The sequence below is a fragment of the Colias croceus genome, chromosome 6 (genome assembly GCF_905220415.1).
Source record: "Colias croceus chromosome 6, ilColCroc2.1".
NCBI classification, from domain to species: Eukaryota; Metazoa; Arthropoda; class Insecta; order Lepidoptera; family Pieridae; genus Colias; species Colias croceus.
The window spans coordinates 2,078,312-2,095,409 of NC_059542.1; the positions used below are offsets into that span (position 1 = coordinate 2,078,312).

The window sequence follows — 17,098 nt, forward strand, 5'->3', positions numbered from 1 at the left end:
CCGCAAAAGCCCTTTGATGTAAAATGTAAAAAATATGCAAATTGGACCCAAATCTGTAGATATTTAAGTCTTACAACCAGTTGGCAGTGACTGGTTTTTATTAGTCGTATCACCCAAATATGGTTCACAAAATTATAAGCGAAGTAATTTCCCTATATTTTATATTTTTAATTCGTTTAATTTACTTAAAGCTCATAATATGCACACACCTTTTTGTAAATTATGATTCGGTTGAAGAATTTACATTCCTATAAGTATTAAATGCATAATATTTCAACTTTTAAGTATTAAATTATTTATTTAAGTAAGGTTTCTTTAGAAAAATGAAATAATAATTTGATATGATCCAGTATAAGTTAACTTGTGTTCATGGATATTCTATATCATACGAGTTCATCCAAAAAAAATTGTACAGTTCATGCATAATAAATTCTTAGCAAACAGAAACAAAAATTTTCGCAACACTATAAATCAAAGACTAGTAATTTGAAATTAAAATGGAATGGTAAATTCTGCCCACGTCTAACTAATTTCAATTCCATTTTGCAGAACTAACAAGTCTAAATACTTGGAATGTAATTGTTCCGATGCAGGTAGCTAACAAGTGACATACCAATTAATTTCTCTAGGCGAGCTTGCAAAACGATTTATTGTTTTATTTGTACAAGAAACAGGAACCATTCTGGAGAATTCCCGTCTTGTACACGTTTGGAATGCTACGAAACAGAAGTAAAACGTCGCGACATCGCGGAAATAGAGAATTTCCCATACATTCCAGATTGTCATATATCATCTCATTGTTAAAATTGTGGATTTATTTTAAAACGTTTGTGCATTACTGTACTTTAGTGGACAGACGAACATTTGTTAGTTGCAAGTACTAGTATTATATTATCTGTGATTTTAAGCGTTGTGAAGCGATGTGCTTTTAACGGGAATAATTTATTTGCGCAAATATTTACTCGGTTTCAAAGATTTACGGCTTACTCATAGTTTTATAGTGGTCGTTCGTTTAAATTATTTATTTACTTCCTTGTTTTGTCTCCTTCTTTAAAAGATGGTGTAAAATAACGAGGTATATAAAGATATTTAAAGTTAATATTAAATTATATACAATTTTATGATGGAAATAAAGAACTGACATTTTCATTCGAATAAAGAAAGTAGTATTATTCTTTTGATCTCGTGTTTATAGAAAAAATACTCCCATAAAATAGCTTGAAAGCTAGGCTTGAAAATGTATTCAGAAAGCTGCAATAATTGAATATAGGAAACAATTAACGAGCTTTTACGCTTCATCGCAACTGTTCCTATGTCACTATAACTTTTTATAACTAAATATTCTAGATAATGGATTTATTTTCAGTGTAATTAAAACAATTAACGTAGAACTTGATTAACGAAACATCAATTAGTGTTAATGAAAATTACATTTAAAATGACAGATAACATAGAGCAGATCAAATTATCGGTTCATATTTTAAAATCAAAATACGAACTTCGAACGTCGTTTTATTGGCGCCATTCTCAAAATAGCTTCTTCCTCATTCCAATATTAAAAAATTCCAAACCATAGTACAACTTTTTCACAGATAATAATAATTAATAGTGTCATTTATTTGATATCCGCAAATAGTACATGCTTTTTAAGTAAAAAGTAAATAAATATGTAAGTACATATTTAATGAATACGATTATTTTAATAAGTCTAAAAGTGTGTGAGTATTTTTAGTACTCTTTTACGAATAGTTCACTCTGATTCAATAAAGATGTACTAATTTAATTTGTATACTTACATATTAGCTACTTATATTTCAAGATCGCGATTGCAGACGTGAATTAAAATTAGATTTAATTTAATTTATTTTAAAATACATTTTTATGTTCTTACACCTTAATAAAATAATGCCATAATTTATATTTTAACGTAGGTAAAATTATTTTTTTGTATAAAGTTATTGAACGTCGCTATTAATTCCGATGACGATAAAATTCCCATCAATGTTAATGTAATAAGTCACTTTAATCCAAAAATATGAACACTGAACGTCCTCGCTGCTACTTCTCATATTTCAAAGGAATAAATTTTCTGCCATAAGCTTACAACGTAATTTATGTGACGCCTCCGCCAAATATTGCAAAACATATTTTCCAATATTTATCAGCTATTAATGTGATAACTGACATCAAATATATTATTTAAATAATAAAGTGTTTATTGCACTGCTAAACTGTGAATTTAATTTTGTGAAGTTACGTAAAGAGTGAGGACAGTGCGAAGACAGTAAGGTAAACATAAATCAATTTTATTGAAGAGTTAAATAAAGTGTTCTTTGCAATAAGAAAGCTACAAATAGTAAAGCATGCATGTCCTTTAATTTGGATGAATTTGTTTAATGTAAATCTACTTACATGACACCAAGCGGTCAACCATCTTTACTTCACATATTTTCTTTTCGAAGATAGCAATCACTGCTAACCATAAATTAACTACACCCTAACATTAACTACACCCTATTTTAATAGACTCAAGCTTTTAATTTGATTATCTATAAACTACATACGCTTATCATACCTGCCAATGAATGCAAGAAAAAGCCGCGTCTATTTTTACTATTTTATTGAGCTGATGGGTTATCATTACTCTACCGCAAAGGAGCACATTAAGATCAGCTTTTGAGATGCCGCAGAAAATAAGTAAGCGTACAATAAAGCAAACAGAAGAAATAACAAGATAGTGTTTTGTTTTCTGCATATCTACGGGGTCTGTGTACCGTGACTAGAGTTTTGCATCTTTATGAAAATAAAGAGCTATGTTTTTGTTCTAAACATAGTAAATTGCCGCTAGATATGTATGTTAATTCGATAAAAAAACTGAACTGTTAAGTTAATTTAGATTAAATTATAGTATGTAATAACAATCTTTAAAAATTTTCTGTAGGAATACTTTAGGAGATAAAGCGTAAAACCCTTTTTCCAAGATGGCGGCCGCGTGACAAGGGCGGAGATCCAACAAACTTGAAGTTAATCTACTACTAACTCCTTCTACAAAGTCATCAAATAAAATTGCGTCCTCTGAGGACCTTTAAAATGTAACATATTCATTGACTATACCATATCGTTTTCTTAGAAATAACATTTACCGTCAAGCATAACACAAGACAGTGGCCTCAACCACACTGACATGTCCTTGCAAGGCCGACGGGCATTGTCGAAACTGGAATGACATCTGCGTAGGCCGGAACGTATCGAATTATACTGGATATAATGCGAAAGGTAACTGGATGGTAACTGGTTTGTTTTCGTTTAAATAATAGACGTTGTAATGATAATAAATCGTAAATATTGAGCAAACTAAGAGTAAACTATTTATCAAAAGAAACGTGTAATAAGATAACCTAATAACAAAAAGGTTATGGCAGTCTGTAATACACTGATTTTAGTATATATTTTTATTAAATAAGCTCTCTACTCTCTGAAAGTAAACATGTATTATTATATACTACATTAAAAATGTAGTATATAATAATAATAATTTACATTATAAATTACCCGAAAACTTTTATAAGTATATTGGCCATTAAAGCATGAGCTTTTGAGTTATTTATTTGTATTCCTTGTACTTTGTAGGATGTTGCGTTAATATGGCCTTAAGCCAAACATGCAACTTTTATCTGTACTTTAAAAACATCTCAAATGAAATCACAGTTAGTTTTTATTGCGCCAATCGTGAGTATCGCAATGTTCTTAGCGGCTGCTTATCTAAAGCAAAACTATCTATGAGAGCCCATTGTTTTAATTGTTTGTATGTTTACTTAATTCTTGCACTTTACATTTATTTACAGCCTTTGGTTACTCTTTATATAAATGTGATATTTTTTCTGTGTTTTTTTAGTTAAGTTTTTTTTTTAATAAAAGCACCGATTCATCTTTTGATGAAATTATTACCGTTATAATACCATTTATGTACTATGCAGCTATAAATATAGACGTGAGCTTTGTTTCATTTACTTGAAATAATTTGAATTTCTTACCATTTAATAAATAAATAAATAAATAAATATATAAATATTATAGGACATTATTACACAAATCGACCTAGTCCCACAGTAAGCTCAATTAAGGCTTGTGTTGTGGGTACTAGGCGACGATAAATATAATATTTAATAAATACATAATATATAGATAATAACACCCAGACCCAAGAACAAATAATTGAGTTCAACACACAAATATTTGCCCTGACCGGGGATCGAACCCGGGACCGTCGGCTCAGTAGGCAGTTACTTTACCACTGCGCCAACCGCGTCGTCAATTTAAAGAAATTGTTATTTTTAAATCAGAGATAAACAAGAATTGAACAAGAAGGAGCTCAACAAATTATACATAAAAAGTGGCCCCAACTTTCCACACAAGGAAAATTGTAATGAGGAAGGTAAAATGTTGATATTATTAGTACAATCGTTCTGAAAAAAAAACATTAATAGAATTCTATTTAGTATCGATTCAATAACATTAATAGCAATCATTTCGTAACATTAGCAATATGTGCACTGCCTTACCGGTCGTGCAATACCCACGACAACGCAGGTTGTGACGTCCTTACAAGGCCGTCGCGCGTTGGTGGAAACTGGTATGCAGGTTGTACGGATCTTGCTCTCGGTAACATTATAGATACTCGTGAGAAAGTTGTCTGCGATTTTTTGTCACTACATGGTGGATTATTTTGTTATTACGGTGGTACAAGGCATAATACCGGTTACAATCAAGCGTTACATGTGTAAGACAATACTTTATGTTTTTTGTGAGAATGGACAACGGAAGTATGATGTTTCAGTATAACTCAAGAGTATCGTTGGCGTTTGAACCTCACGTAGGCTATAATGTGGCTACTGACAGTTTGTTATTTCTTATTAGATACGCGAGCTGGTTATCGTAATGTATATTTCATCATATACTTTATTGTTTAAACTCTCAACGAAATATAAATTATGTAAAATAGCAAATGTTAGACCTATTATTATTATAGATATTCATTATTACACTCAAACATTTTAATTGTGATTTTTTTCATTATTACTACATTTTTTTATTGTTTGATTTTACGCGAGTATTATTCGAAGTATCTTTTCCTCACTTCCTATTAAACGATTTAATTAAAAACGTGTTCTATGCTAAACAACACAACTCTACCACTTATAACTATCACGTATTATAGTTTTACAGTTCTACTCACCAAGACCACAGATAAGATAAGTGGGTGGGGGCTTCAGCACGGAGCGGGAGTAGGCCCCGCGGACGGTCTCGAGCGCCCGGGGCGCACCGGCCACGAGCAGCACGCCCGGGGACACGTAGCCCGCGTAGCGGAGCTCCGCGGTGGCAGCTGCGAGTGCGCCCGCCCACCAGCATTTTGCGTTCGCCGCGAGGAAGCTCTGGAATGAAAGAGGGATTTAAGTTTAACGTTTAGGATATTTTGTATCGCTAAACAGGCAACTGGCGGGTCACCTGACTGCCGCCTATTTGCATTCATAATATTTATAGGAAGCAAAATATTGGTTTTACAAATATCAACTTTAATTAATCTTATACACGATATATAAATATTAATAAAATTTTGGAATTTAATGATCAAAAATTATTCAATTCATTCAATATCAATTATTATAAAATATTCTAAGTTCCGTAGCGAGGACCTTTCAATGTACAACTTTTAGAGTTAGAAAGGAAACTTTTAAGGATCTATTAAATTCAATTGATATTGTTAATTTTTCCGTGTATTGTGTATCACATCATCAAAACTTCACAGGAGCTAGTACCTAGTCAACATTACAAATCTTACGAATATCCGAAAGTCTTGCATCCGTGTGCAGTGGAATGCATAAGTGAATTCCAAGATCCAGTTGTATTAATTGACTCGTTCAGTACAAAATCAGTAAGCGGATGTTGTAATTGTGATCTGTTAAATACAGGGCGAGGAGCAGATTGCGAAACTCGAAATGCCAAAAGAACGTGTCAAGGTGAAACAAGAATAAGATCGTGGAGAAATGAAACTTTCAAACTATCGCAAAATATTTTTCAAGAAAGTATTTCACGTTTCATTAATTGAATACGCAGGTACATGCAGAATGTTCGCACGATAGCACATTTATATATTGAAATTTTAATCAGAGCAGATAGCGAGGCTTTCAAAATGATATGCGAAGTGATTTTTTAATGAAATACGTTCATCTGATCGAAGTGCAGCGTTTTTGCTTTTATTTAAGATAATGGATGTATTTAATAGATTTTTGTGGCCTTTTTATTAGGTTCGGTACAATCACAACCTAAAATTACCGATATCAAAACCCATTCCTTACTTTCAATATCTCGGCCAATATAGAATTTATCATCAGGTACCGCATTGTTCAATTGTCTTACTTATTTTAAGAAACATTGTTTTTTTTTTAAGTCTGCGATAATATCTAGCCTCCAAGTGCTGACAATCAGATACTTGTCAGTACTTCAACACATCAAAGGCTTGTCGCTAATGTACCACTTATGTTCACACGATATTACTTCTGTTTTACTACGATGATATTCACATTAGGTTTCTTTTTTGTCATTTAAGCAAACATAATACTAACATTCTAAATCGTATTTAGATATGAACGTATTATGTATATAGAAAATGTTCTTCTAATGTTCTCTATGATAGAGTCTTCGTTGATCGTGCTTATCAAAGTACCAAAAACATCACGAATTTACCGCGAAATTTTATTGCATATTATGTTATGTACAGTTGTAGGTACACGTACACTTTATACAATTGAATATAAAGTCACGTTTATTAAACTGTTAAACCATTTGTTAGAAGTAACTGTAGATACTTATAAATACATCGTTAGAGATGTTAATATCTCTGAAAGAATGTTAATAAACTTACATTAAATTGTTAATTTAAACCAATTAAGTATCGTCAGACAAAATAATAATCCGATTTCAACGAAAAATAGTTCCTACATTAGTAAAATATAAATTATTATCCTTATAAATAGCGTAGAAACAGTAAAGACTAGGTTTTTAATTTGATACAGATCTTTCCAGCTATATCTCGTTTTGGAGCATTTTATAGTCATAAAAATATTGCACATGTTTTTTATTTTTTTATTTCTTGTAAAATCATCAAAATAGTTCCAGGAAATATAGCCACAAGAACGAATTTTTTAACACCAAATGACATAACCGCAATCTGAGGTCATATTTTATACTCAGTGATGTCATGTTATAACTAAACTAACTTTAAGCGACGGCTATGTTTGTGTTCTGTATTTATTTTTACTTATAAATACTACTACTATATATATAACTATAATTAAGTAATTTTTACTTATAAATACTACTACTATATATATAAATATATATATAACTATTCAATCGCACGCAATATAAATAGTCTGTATGTTACAAAGAACCAAGTTGTTTTTATAGTTATTTTTGTACACCAATACACAGACATAACGTTTACAATTTTATAATACTAGATAATCTGTAGTATGTATATCATAAGGTCATTCACATATACATAATTCACGAAACGTGTATTGCAAAAAATGCTAACGAACTTGAATAGCCCATGAAACATTTTATTTCGTTGTGGTTAAAATATAAATTATACGTAACTGTATGTGATAGCTTCGTTCTGTGATTAATGAAATTAGATGTGGAATATTTGTTTACTTTAAGAATTAACTAACTAGTTATGGTGTTTTATGTAAATTGTAGACAGTTTTGTTGTTTCGTTTTGATACTAGATAAATAGAACATAGGATGTTGAATATTATTTTCATACATTTGTTCCAATAAACCTATGTTTATAGATTTAAAAACTTACGTACAAATACTAATTAATATTTTTTATACTAGAATACAATAATAAACACGATATCCTTGGAATTCTACAACGCGATGTAAGGTTATCTACACTAATATTATAAAGAGGAAAACTTTGTTTGTTTGATTGTAAGGAATAGTCTCATAAACTACCGGGCCGTTTTTAAAAATTCTTTCACCATGCGAAAGCTACATTATCCACGAGTAATATAGGCTAGGTTTTATCCAGGAAATCCCACGGGAACGGGAACTATGCGGGTTTTTCTTAACAAAAACGCGGGCGAAGCCGCAGGCGGAAAGCTAGTTTTAAATAAAATAAATATAACTTAGATTTCAGTTTTTTTTATAGTCATATAATCATTGAGATAATATTACTACGTATGGAGGAGACTCCACGAAAAAAATCTGTGCGCCATTTTTTTGCTCTAAGTTTTAAAAATTATTATCTAGTTAGGTACTTACCGATGAAAGTTATTCCTTTGCACTTTTCCGTATTATTTGTATTATTTGTGCAATATCGTAACACACACGAAGGCATATTTGATGTGTTTCACTTTAAAACAAATCAAAAATGAGCGTGCAGTTACGCCATATGGCGTATGAGCGGAACACAAGTGATGTAGGCGGTGTCGTCTCCATATGTATATCTCAATATAATAGACTTATTCATTTTTTATCACTTTCTTGTGAACAGATACAAAAAAATAATTGAATACATTATTCATAACACAGTGAATATCACTTTATTACATGCTTTTTCTTCGTTGTCCATCGTTGCATATAATCATCTACCTATAATGCATAAACTCGGGAACACAGAGTCTCACGGGAACGACCAGAGACCGTGAAAAGTACGTTGTTAGTTGTTAATATCAATGTGCATACATCGTTTACTTAAGTGTATCAATTTACTGTTCATACATACGTTTATAACAAAAGAAAAGAAAAGTTCCTGACAGTTTTTTATTAAATTAAAACAGTAGGTGTATAATTTGTAAAACATGTAGATATCGTTATTTAAAGTAATTAATATGCAATTATATATGAATAGGAATGATAGCGATTTTGATTATAATTGAACAAAGAATAAAATAGGATAGTATTTGTCATATATAGCTTTGAGGGAGTGAAATAAGAAATATGTTTCGGGAACAGCTGTCGAATTGTAACCTAAAATACAAGAAAGAGTAGCCGCGGGAGCAAAGCTAGTGATAGGTAGGCAAATTTTATGTAGATTTCTAACTCGTATGAGCTCTAAATATGTATATCTAATCGAAACAAATATCACAGAAATCATTTCTATCAACTTAAAAACCCAATATGACAATACAAAAATTTACAATTAGAAATTTAAATCTCTACATATAACGAAGGATTTGTGCGAACATTTTCCTTCAACCGAAAATCTAAGCTAAAGCCAATTTATATATAATCTTTCGTATCTATTATGTATGTATGCGAACAGAGAAATGTAACGACCTCTCGAGATAAGAGATAAGCATCAGTTCTCACATTTAGTTCCGTGTTTTAATTAATTAAATGAAACGTATTGTTGTTTGATCGCTTGAATTAATTAGTTTTACTTGTAATGAGAAAGGACCTGGATCGACGTGGGAAGGTAAATGAAGCATTGTTGTAATAAATAATTATAATACATGTGTCGTTCGTTTGTTTCACATCTTATTGTTTGACTTAAAAATATGGAAACGGACATAACAGTAAAATTAAGTAATGGCTATAATTACTAACTAACTTTTGTTTGCGGTGGTTGATTGCATTAAATCAATATTATTTTATTGCAGTGAAACTTCTTTATCGGGGTTGGAAAAAATTTAGTATAACATTTTTTCGTTACGCGTGACATTTTTCCGGTACGCGCCATCTTTTTCCTATCCCTACCACGCGTGATTCGACCGTATTTCTGTAAAGTAAATTATTTTTTGAAAAATAAGCTCATAAAGAACTTTCACATCTTACGTGTGTACACTAGAAGATACACGCACACATTTTTTTTAATTATGTTTAAATTACACTAGTAGACATCATCGACATCAATACAGGTCTAAAGCTTCAAAAATGTTACCAAAACATTAAAACTACCGAAACCAATCTATGAAAAGGGCGCGAGAAAAAAAACAGTCTAACAAAGTTTGGCAGCGCACGTGTCGCCAAAAACCCATACAATGTCGCGTCACAGACATTTTATTTTTAAAAGCACTCGGAACTTCGATGAAAACTTTTATGGGAATAGGTTTACGACTAACTTCCCGGTTTCAACTTGCCCAATGTGGATGACACTGTGTTGAAATGTTATATTTTATTTACAAGCCATTTTACAATTTTACTGATGCGCTAAACTGTTGGACCTTTTATTCATTGGTTCGTATTATCAAAAGTTTCGTAGGTATATTCTTGTATAGAAAACATTTTTGTAAGAATTTATAGACGAAAAGTATTGATAGATTCTATATCATTATTTATCGCAACATGATGACTCATAGATATATATTCTTGTTCAGAAGGTTTTACTATTTAAATTTAATAAATACCGCAAATCTAACTTTTTATGTGAATTGAGTTTATGTATTGAGTAAATTAATAAATATATTTGTATCTAGTTATAAGCAAATAATTTGATCGTTCTCAAGTCTTTATAACATAAAAATAAATATTTGTTCTTGCTTCTATTATATTTTCACAACTAACAGCCAGAGTAAACAACACCACGAAACAATAACTAAGCGCGAACTTTCGCAGTACCACTTAAAGTGAAGCTCATAAAATCATTGTACAGTCTCACAACCTATGAACCATGTGCACAATTTCCCTCTATTGATATTTATGGTCGTTTTCTATTGAGTAAAATGATCCGCGGCCACTTGCACGCCGTGCTATTAAATTGGTCCAACCACTGACCCCGCCAATAAACGAATTATTATAGAAACCATTTTAAACTGCTTCCCAATAAATATTAATAAAATAGGTGATTAAGTTTACTTGTGTTATATACGCATAAATTTAAATGATTGAGAATATTCTATACGTGAAAATGCTCTCATATTTTTTAGATGCATTCTTTTCACCAACTAAAATGTAATGAGACAATCTATTCAGATGGTAATGTTAATATATTTCATTAGATACTTAATGCAAGTCAGCAAAGGTTGTTTTGAATAAAAAAACCGTAATTCCAATAATCCAGGATATGGTAGATTTATTTTTACCCTAACTTTACATTAACTCAATAGTGTATATGTAGGATCGGGGCTAAATTAAAAACACTTTGAACTTCTTGAGATTTATTTTCGGACCACAATCTTAATTTTTAGAAAACATCTTACAGAGAAACAGCCGTCTTCACCCACGATCCCAATGAAAAGAGACAGATCATTCCTCATTTGCTCATTACTTCACATTCTCTCATTGATTCAATCATAGTCTATCGTTCTTTCATTCTAATCATCGTTCAGAAACTAATCTTACACACGTTAATAAACATCAATTAATCATACATCTCACCTTATCATCCCACACTCGGCCATTCCTGCACCATGTCTGCCCTCAGACATGCACACAGTCACAGTCATTCATCATCATCAGCATCTTCCATCATCAGTCATCATAAAATTTAAAATTTGCATCTTTCTTCAATAAATCTGTAAGTGGTTGAGCAATCTGAGCATAATTTTCAATAAACTTTCTAAAATATGAGCACAGTCCTAAGAAACTATGTAACTGCTTGACATTCTGTGGTTCTGGAAATTTGAGTACAGCTTCAGTCTTTTCAGGGGAAGGCATGACCGTTCCATTTTCAATCACATGTCCAAGATACTCAACTCTCTTTACTAACAACTGCGACTTCTTCCAGTTGATATTCAATCCATATTCTGATGCTCTTTGTAAAACTTGTTTCAGTCTCATAACAGCTTGCTGTTCGTCTCGAGCTGGAATTAACAAATCATCGATGAATATTATGATAATTCCCGCTGCAATCATATCTCTGAAAATTGTTGTAATTAATCTCATGAACACTTTAGGACAAGTAGCTAAGCCAAATGGTGCTCTCAAAAATTCATATTGTCCTGTCGGGGTGACAAAAGCTGTATATTTGCATGACTCTTCATTTATTTTCAAATGAAAATATCCATTCTTTAAATCTAAGGCTGAATATACTTTAGCGCTTGCTAATTTATCTATAAGATCGTCTACTATTGGAAGAGGATATTCATCTTTTAAAATCTTTTTGTTTAACAGTCTATAATCAATACAAATCCTAATTGAACCGTCTTTCTTTTTTACCAATACCAGAGGACTAGCAAAATCTGAATAACTTACCCTTATAATGCCGTCTTTTAACCATTCTTGTATCTGCTGGTCGACCTCGTGCTGCTCCTTAGGTGACAGTCTGCGTGGCCGCTGTGCAACAGGTGTCTCGTCCATCAAAGTTATTTTCAGTTCCACAGGAGCTTCCTTTGTTTGCTGTGGCTTGTAGCTGTCAACTAACCTCACTACTTCATCTTTCACACTTTCATTACTTACTGTACCTACAAGATCAACAGTAGAAAAAAAACAATTAATTTTCGTCATCCAACTTTCACCTTTCGGAAAAACAAACACTGTTCCTTCATCCATTACCATAACAACATTGCTCAAGAACGCACGACCTATAATAGCACAGTAAGGCATACAGTTATTAGGTACAATATAAAATGTCTCTTGTTCGAAATCACGCCCGTCGATTCGTAACTTCACAATACAATGTCCAAGTGTTTTAACTTTTGCACTGCCGAGACCGGTGAGTACAACATTGTCGTCGTATTTTGGTGTACACATCGATAAATAAACGTCCTCGTTGATCAAATTCACGTCGCTACCACTGTCCATGAGCGCTGTGGTTTCAGTATTATTCAAAACAATTTTTTTCAAACGTTTTTCTTCACTTTTCTTTGTTATTTCGTCATTGTTTACAATCTTCATAACCTGTTGAGACTTGTCATCTGTCAACTGATTAATAGAAACTTCATTGCAATCATAATCAATCATCATTCGTTCAATATTTCTTAAGCCGCCATCTTGACCGACAAACTTCAGATCGGAACATTCGCCGATAGATCCGAACATCGTTCTTTTCATACTTCCGATTTGTTGCAATGGAATTTCGTTCTTATCGCCGCCGCTTGCGCTGACGCCATCTTGTTTATGAATGCTTCTACTTTGAAATTTTGATGCACCTGTTTTTTTCAAATCACATGCTGATGCTATATGTCCGTATGAGTTACAACGAAAACATTTAGCTCCTTTTTCTTTATTAGGACAGCTTGATGAGGCATGCCCGTGATCACCACAATTATAGCAACGTAATGTGTTTCTTACATGAGATGAATTCGAATATACACTTGTAGGCTTTTCTTGACGGTCTTGACTGGAACTAATTTTCTTTGTTTTTGACTTCACTAACTCATAAATTTTCAGCTTTTCTTTTAATTCCGCGTACGTCTTAATCCCATATAGCATAATCTTACTGTATTCATCATCGATAATACCGTCAACTATGTACTTTATAGTCACGTAATCCGCTAATTTGCCGCGCTTACCCATCTCCTTCATGATAAGTAGATAATCAATGCAACTTTCATTCGCCTGTTTTTTTCTCGCACTCATTAATTCATGTACCGTTTTCGTATCCCACGTAGATGGAAATTCCTTTGATATTTCTTCCGCCAGCTCCTGCCATGTCTTAAATGGTCGTTCCGATTTAAGCCAAAGAAGCGCCGTCCCACTAAGTGATCGCCTGGCAACAAGAAGTTGCTGTAATGGTGTCCACTGAAATATTAATCCATTATCTTCGATATCTTGAATCCACTTTTGTACAGGGTAATTAGAGTCTTGTCCCGTAAATTTCGGTATAAGGTCCGCCGTCATGAATAATGTGTTCTGTTGCTGCTGTGTGTCGCCGCCATTTTGTTTAAATTCTTTTCGTCCTTCGTCTTCAATATTAAAACTGCTGCTGTTTCTCTTATCCTTTCTTCCCATTTTTGCGTCTTTCTTATAGTTGTCGTCTTATTGGAATACGTCTTATTAGTCGTCGTCGTCTTATTAGCATGAAAAGTTGTACCACGCCGCGCCGCCTCGCCCGGTGAGATAACCTTACTTTCCCGCCGATCGTCTTTCCGTCGTAATCTTCGATTTTCCTCTTTCAATTGGACGAGCCCCCAAGATTGTAGGATCGGGGCTAAATTAAAAACACTTTGAACTTCTTGAGATTTATTTTCGGACCACAATCTTAATTTTTAGAAAACATCTTACAGAGAAACAGCCGTCTTCACCCACGATCCCAATGAAAAGAGACAGATCATTCCTCATTTGCTCATTACTTCACATTCTCTCATTGATTCAATCATAGTCTATCGTTCTTTCATTCTAATCATCGTTCAGAAACTAATCTTACACACGTTAATAAACATCAATTAATCATACATCTCACCTTATCATCCCACATATATAGGTATACCGCAGTCTACGGTTCGAAACAAGAAACACACAAGAACATATTGTTCACGTCCGTACCTATCATGTGAATAATTGAACAATACGTATGGATCTGCATACAATCACGTTCATTGCAGGGACTAAATGTTCCTTGAGTTATGGGAACCAGAAAATCGTGGGAAATAGCATGCTATGGAAATGGAGTTAGTGCCCGTTTGTGATGGATTTTTGTAATGAGTGTTTGATGAATAAGGCAAAACTTTATAGCAGGGGTTTTTCTTTCAGGATTATTTATTAAGTCATATTATCACCATTTTTTAATTCAAAACTAGATGCTACTTGTGGTTTAATATTTTGATTCATACACACGTATCTGTCACTTTAGATACAAATGTCACTTGTCATGCCGCCTTTGCTTGCTGTCAATAAAAAAAAAAACAACCGCGCTTCTTTCGATATCATGTTATGACACTGCACGACATTTTCACATCACACGACTCACACTGAACTACATATAAGTCAACTTACATCATGAATTAAAGTGAAAGTCCATGAATGGACGTATCAATGGATTGATAAAGAATTCCTATAAAATTAAACGGATGTTATGTTTTCACGCATGCTCATATCTGGTATTGTTTATTATAAAACACAGGTTGAATTTCTCAATTGATACTTATTTTGTTGCGTGAGAGCAAGGGGTTATTGAACTGTCATTGTATTTATTTTTTATTGAACGAAAAATGGGCTGAATTAAGTTTTCTCATAACATTCGGTGTACATTATTCAAATCATACGGTAATTGGAATAATTAATGGCATCTTTATGTAGAAAAATATAACTAATTCTTATGAATAGATTGTTTAATAAAAGGATAATTAAGATATAACAGTTATTTTTTCCTTTATGATATGAGGATTGTTAAAAAATATTTACCGTATTTAAAAGCCATGAGTTCAAGTGGCTGGGAAGCAAAAAGCTCTAGTACGAAAATACAGCTTTCTTTTGTTGTTTATATATATATATAACAGTACCTATATCTCTAATACCTAGTCGTTAAAAACATTTATACGTATGATTTTCAGATGCCTGTTTAATCAGTTATTCCTCAACAATTAACATTCAGACAACAATTATTCAAAAAAAATTATATCTCTTGATATAATCATATTACACGTAAACATAATGAATATCTAATCTGTACGATCCCTAATAAGTTGCAAATTTGCATCGCTAAATCACGTTCTGTACCCGTAAGTTAAATCGATATCTCGATACCAATATCGTTTCTATCTCGCTGATATTTCGAACGATTTCCTGCTGATATAAATGATACGATACCGGGTCATAGGCCAGTTGTATAATCAATAGATGTAATGACTATTGTGACATACGGACAGATATAATGGGCCGCAATTATTTCATTGCGTTACTTAGGTAGGTATTTTTTTTTTGGAACATGTCTACAAGATCTGTAGTTAAAAAAATAATTTAAGGTTAAGAGACTCTACATAACACTGTAATACATTTTAAGGGGTCTAAAATTATAGATCATATATTATTTATGCTAACAAGGATATTTTGAAAACACATCTATATCATAATCTATAATTAATAATCTCTTGTCACTGATCCATAAAACCATACATTCATTGGACTACAAATTATTATTACAAAGTGTACCTACATAGATAACTAAATACCTATGTACCTAGGTCCTAGCCAATATTTTTATTCAAATTAACTTGTGCTCGATCAATTTACGTCTGACTAACCTAACTAATCTATAGTTAGCATGACTGCATTTTTAACGGTTCACGCTCCTGTCATTATTTGGACGTAATCTTAAATTCTTGTGACATTTAGCATAAGGAAGTTGATGTGTTCATAAAACATTTTTGATTGGTGAATTAAGTGCACTTTACGGATATTGTAGTTTTTACGTTAACCCGTAAAATACAGTGTTGGTTTTGAATAATATAATATTGTGGGATAATTTTAAATGGTGTCATTTATCTTTTATGTCAAATGTAGAGATCATCAACTCAGAGAGATTTTATTATCATCTTGATCGAACTATCACAATATTTCTGAAAATATTGCTGCTAATTTAAAAGACACATTTCATTACAATTAAGTTTCCACTACATCCATTACTAACATATAATGATTTTATTAAGTAATTACAATAGAAATTTAATCAAAATACATTTCAATTCAAGCATAATATTACTAATTCCCCATACAATAAAGGGCTCAGTTTTCAAAGTCGGTATATCACGAATCACGACATATCTCTTGAATAATGTCATTATATCGACAGTTGGACACAACAGCGCTCAGATTTGATGCTGTATGTTAATTTATATTCGACGTTGATTGAACCATACGACTTTGTCGAAACAGACAAGATTATCTTTTATTAGTACTAACTAGGTGATTATTTTAACAAGTGACGGCGGGTTTTTTTGATAGTGTTGTTATTGAAACTAGAATAGAGCTCTACGAAGTACGAATTGCTGAAAAAACGTATGAAGAATTTTTTTTTCAATTTCACTCTACTTTCACAATATTAGGAATAAAAGAACAAGAATAAATACTTAAATTAACTTTAAACAGTACCTAATGATTTTATTATTGTTGTTTTATATAATGTAAGTATCTACGTTTATTACTACTTTACTTTACCAGACCGGTTATAAGTTTTAAATTCATATTCTTGCGAATTAAATATGTAATA

The 17,098-nt window shown here is 32.1% G+C and overlaps 1 protein-coding gene across 2 annotated transcripts in view; it reads right to left on the reverse strand.

Annotated features, from left to right (window-relative positions):
- LOC123692883 (rho GTPase-activating protein gacK) overlaps window positions 1-17,098 on the reverse strand; it is a 149,323-nt gene that overhangs the window by 60,145 nt on the left and 72,080 nt on the right. For both annotated transcript variants that reach the window (XM_045637721.1, XM_045637720.1), the window contains exon 3: window positions 5,237-5,432. In XM_045637721.1, the coding sequence (XP_045493677.1) occupies window positions 5,237-5,432 (196 nt within the window). The remainder of the gene's footprint in view (window positions 1-5,236; window positions 5,433-17,098) is intronic.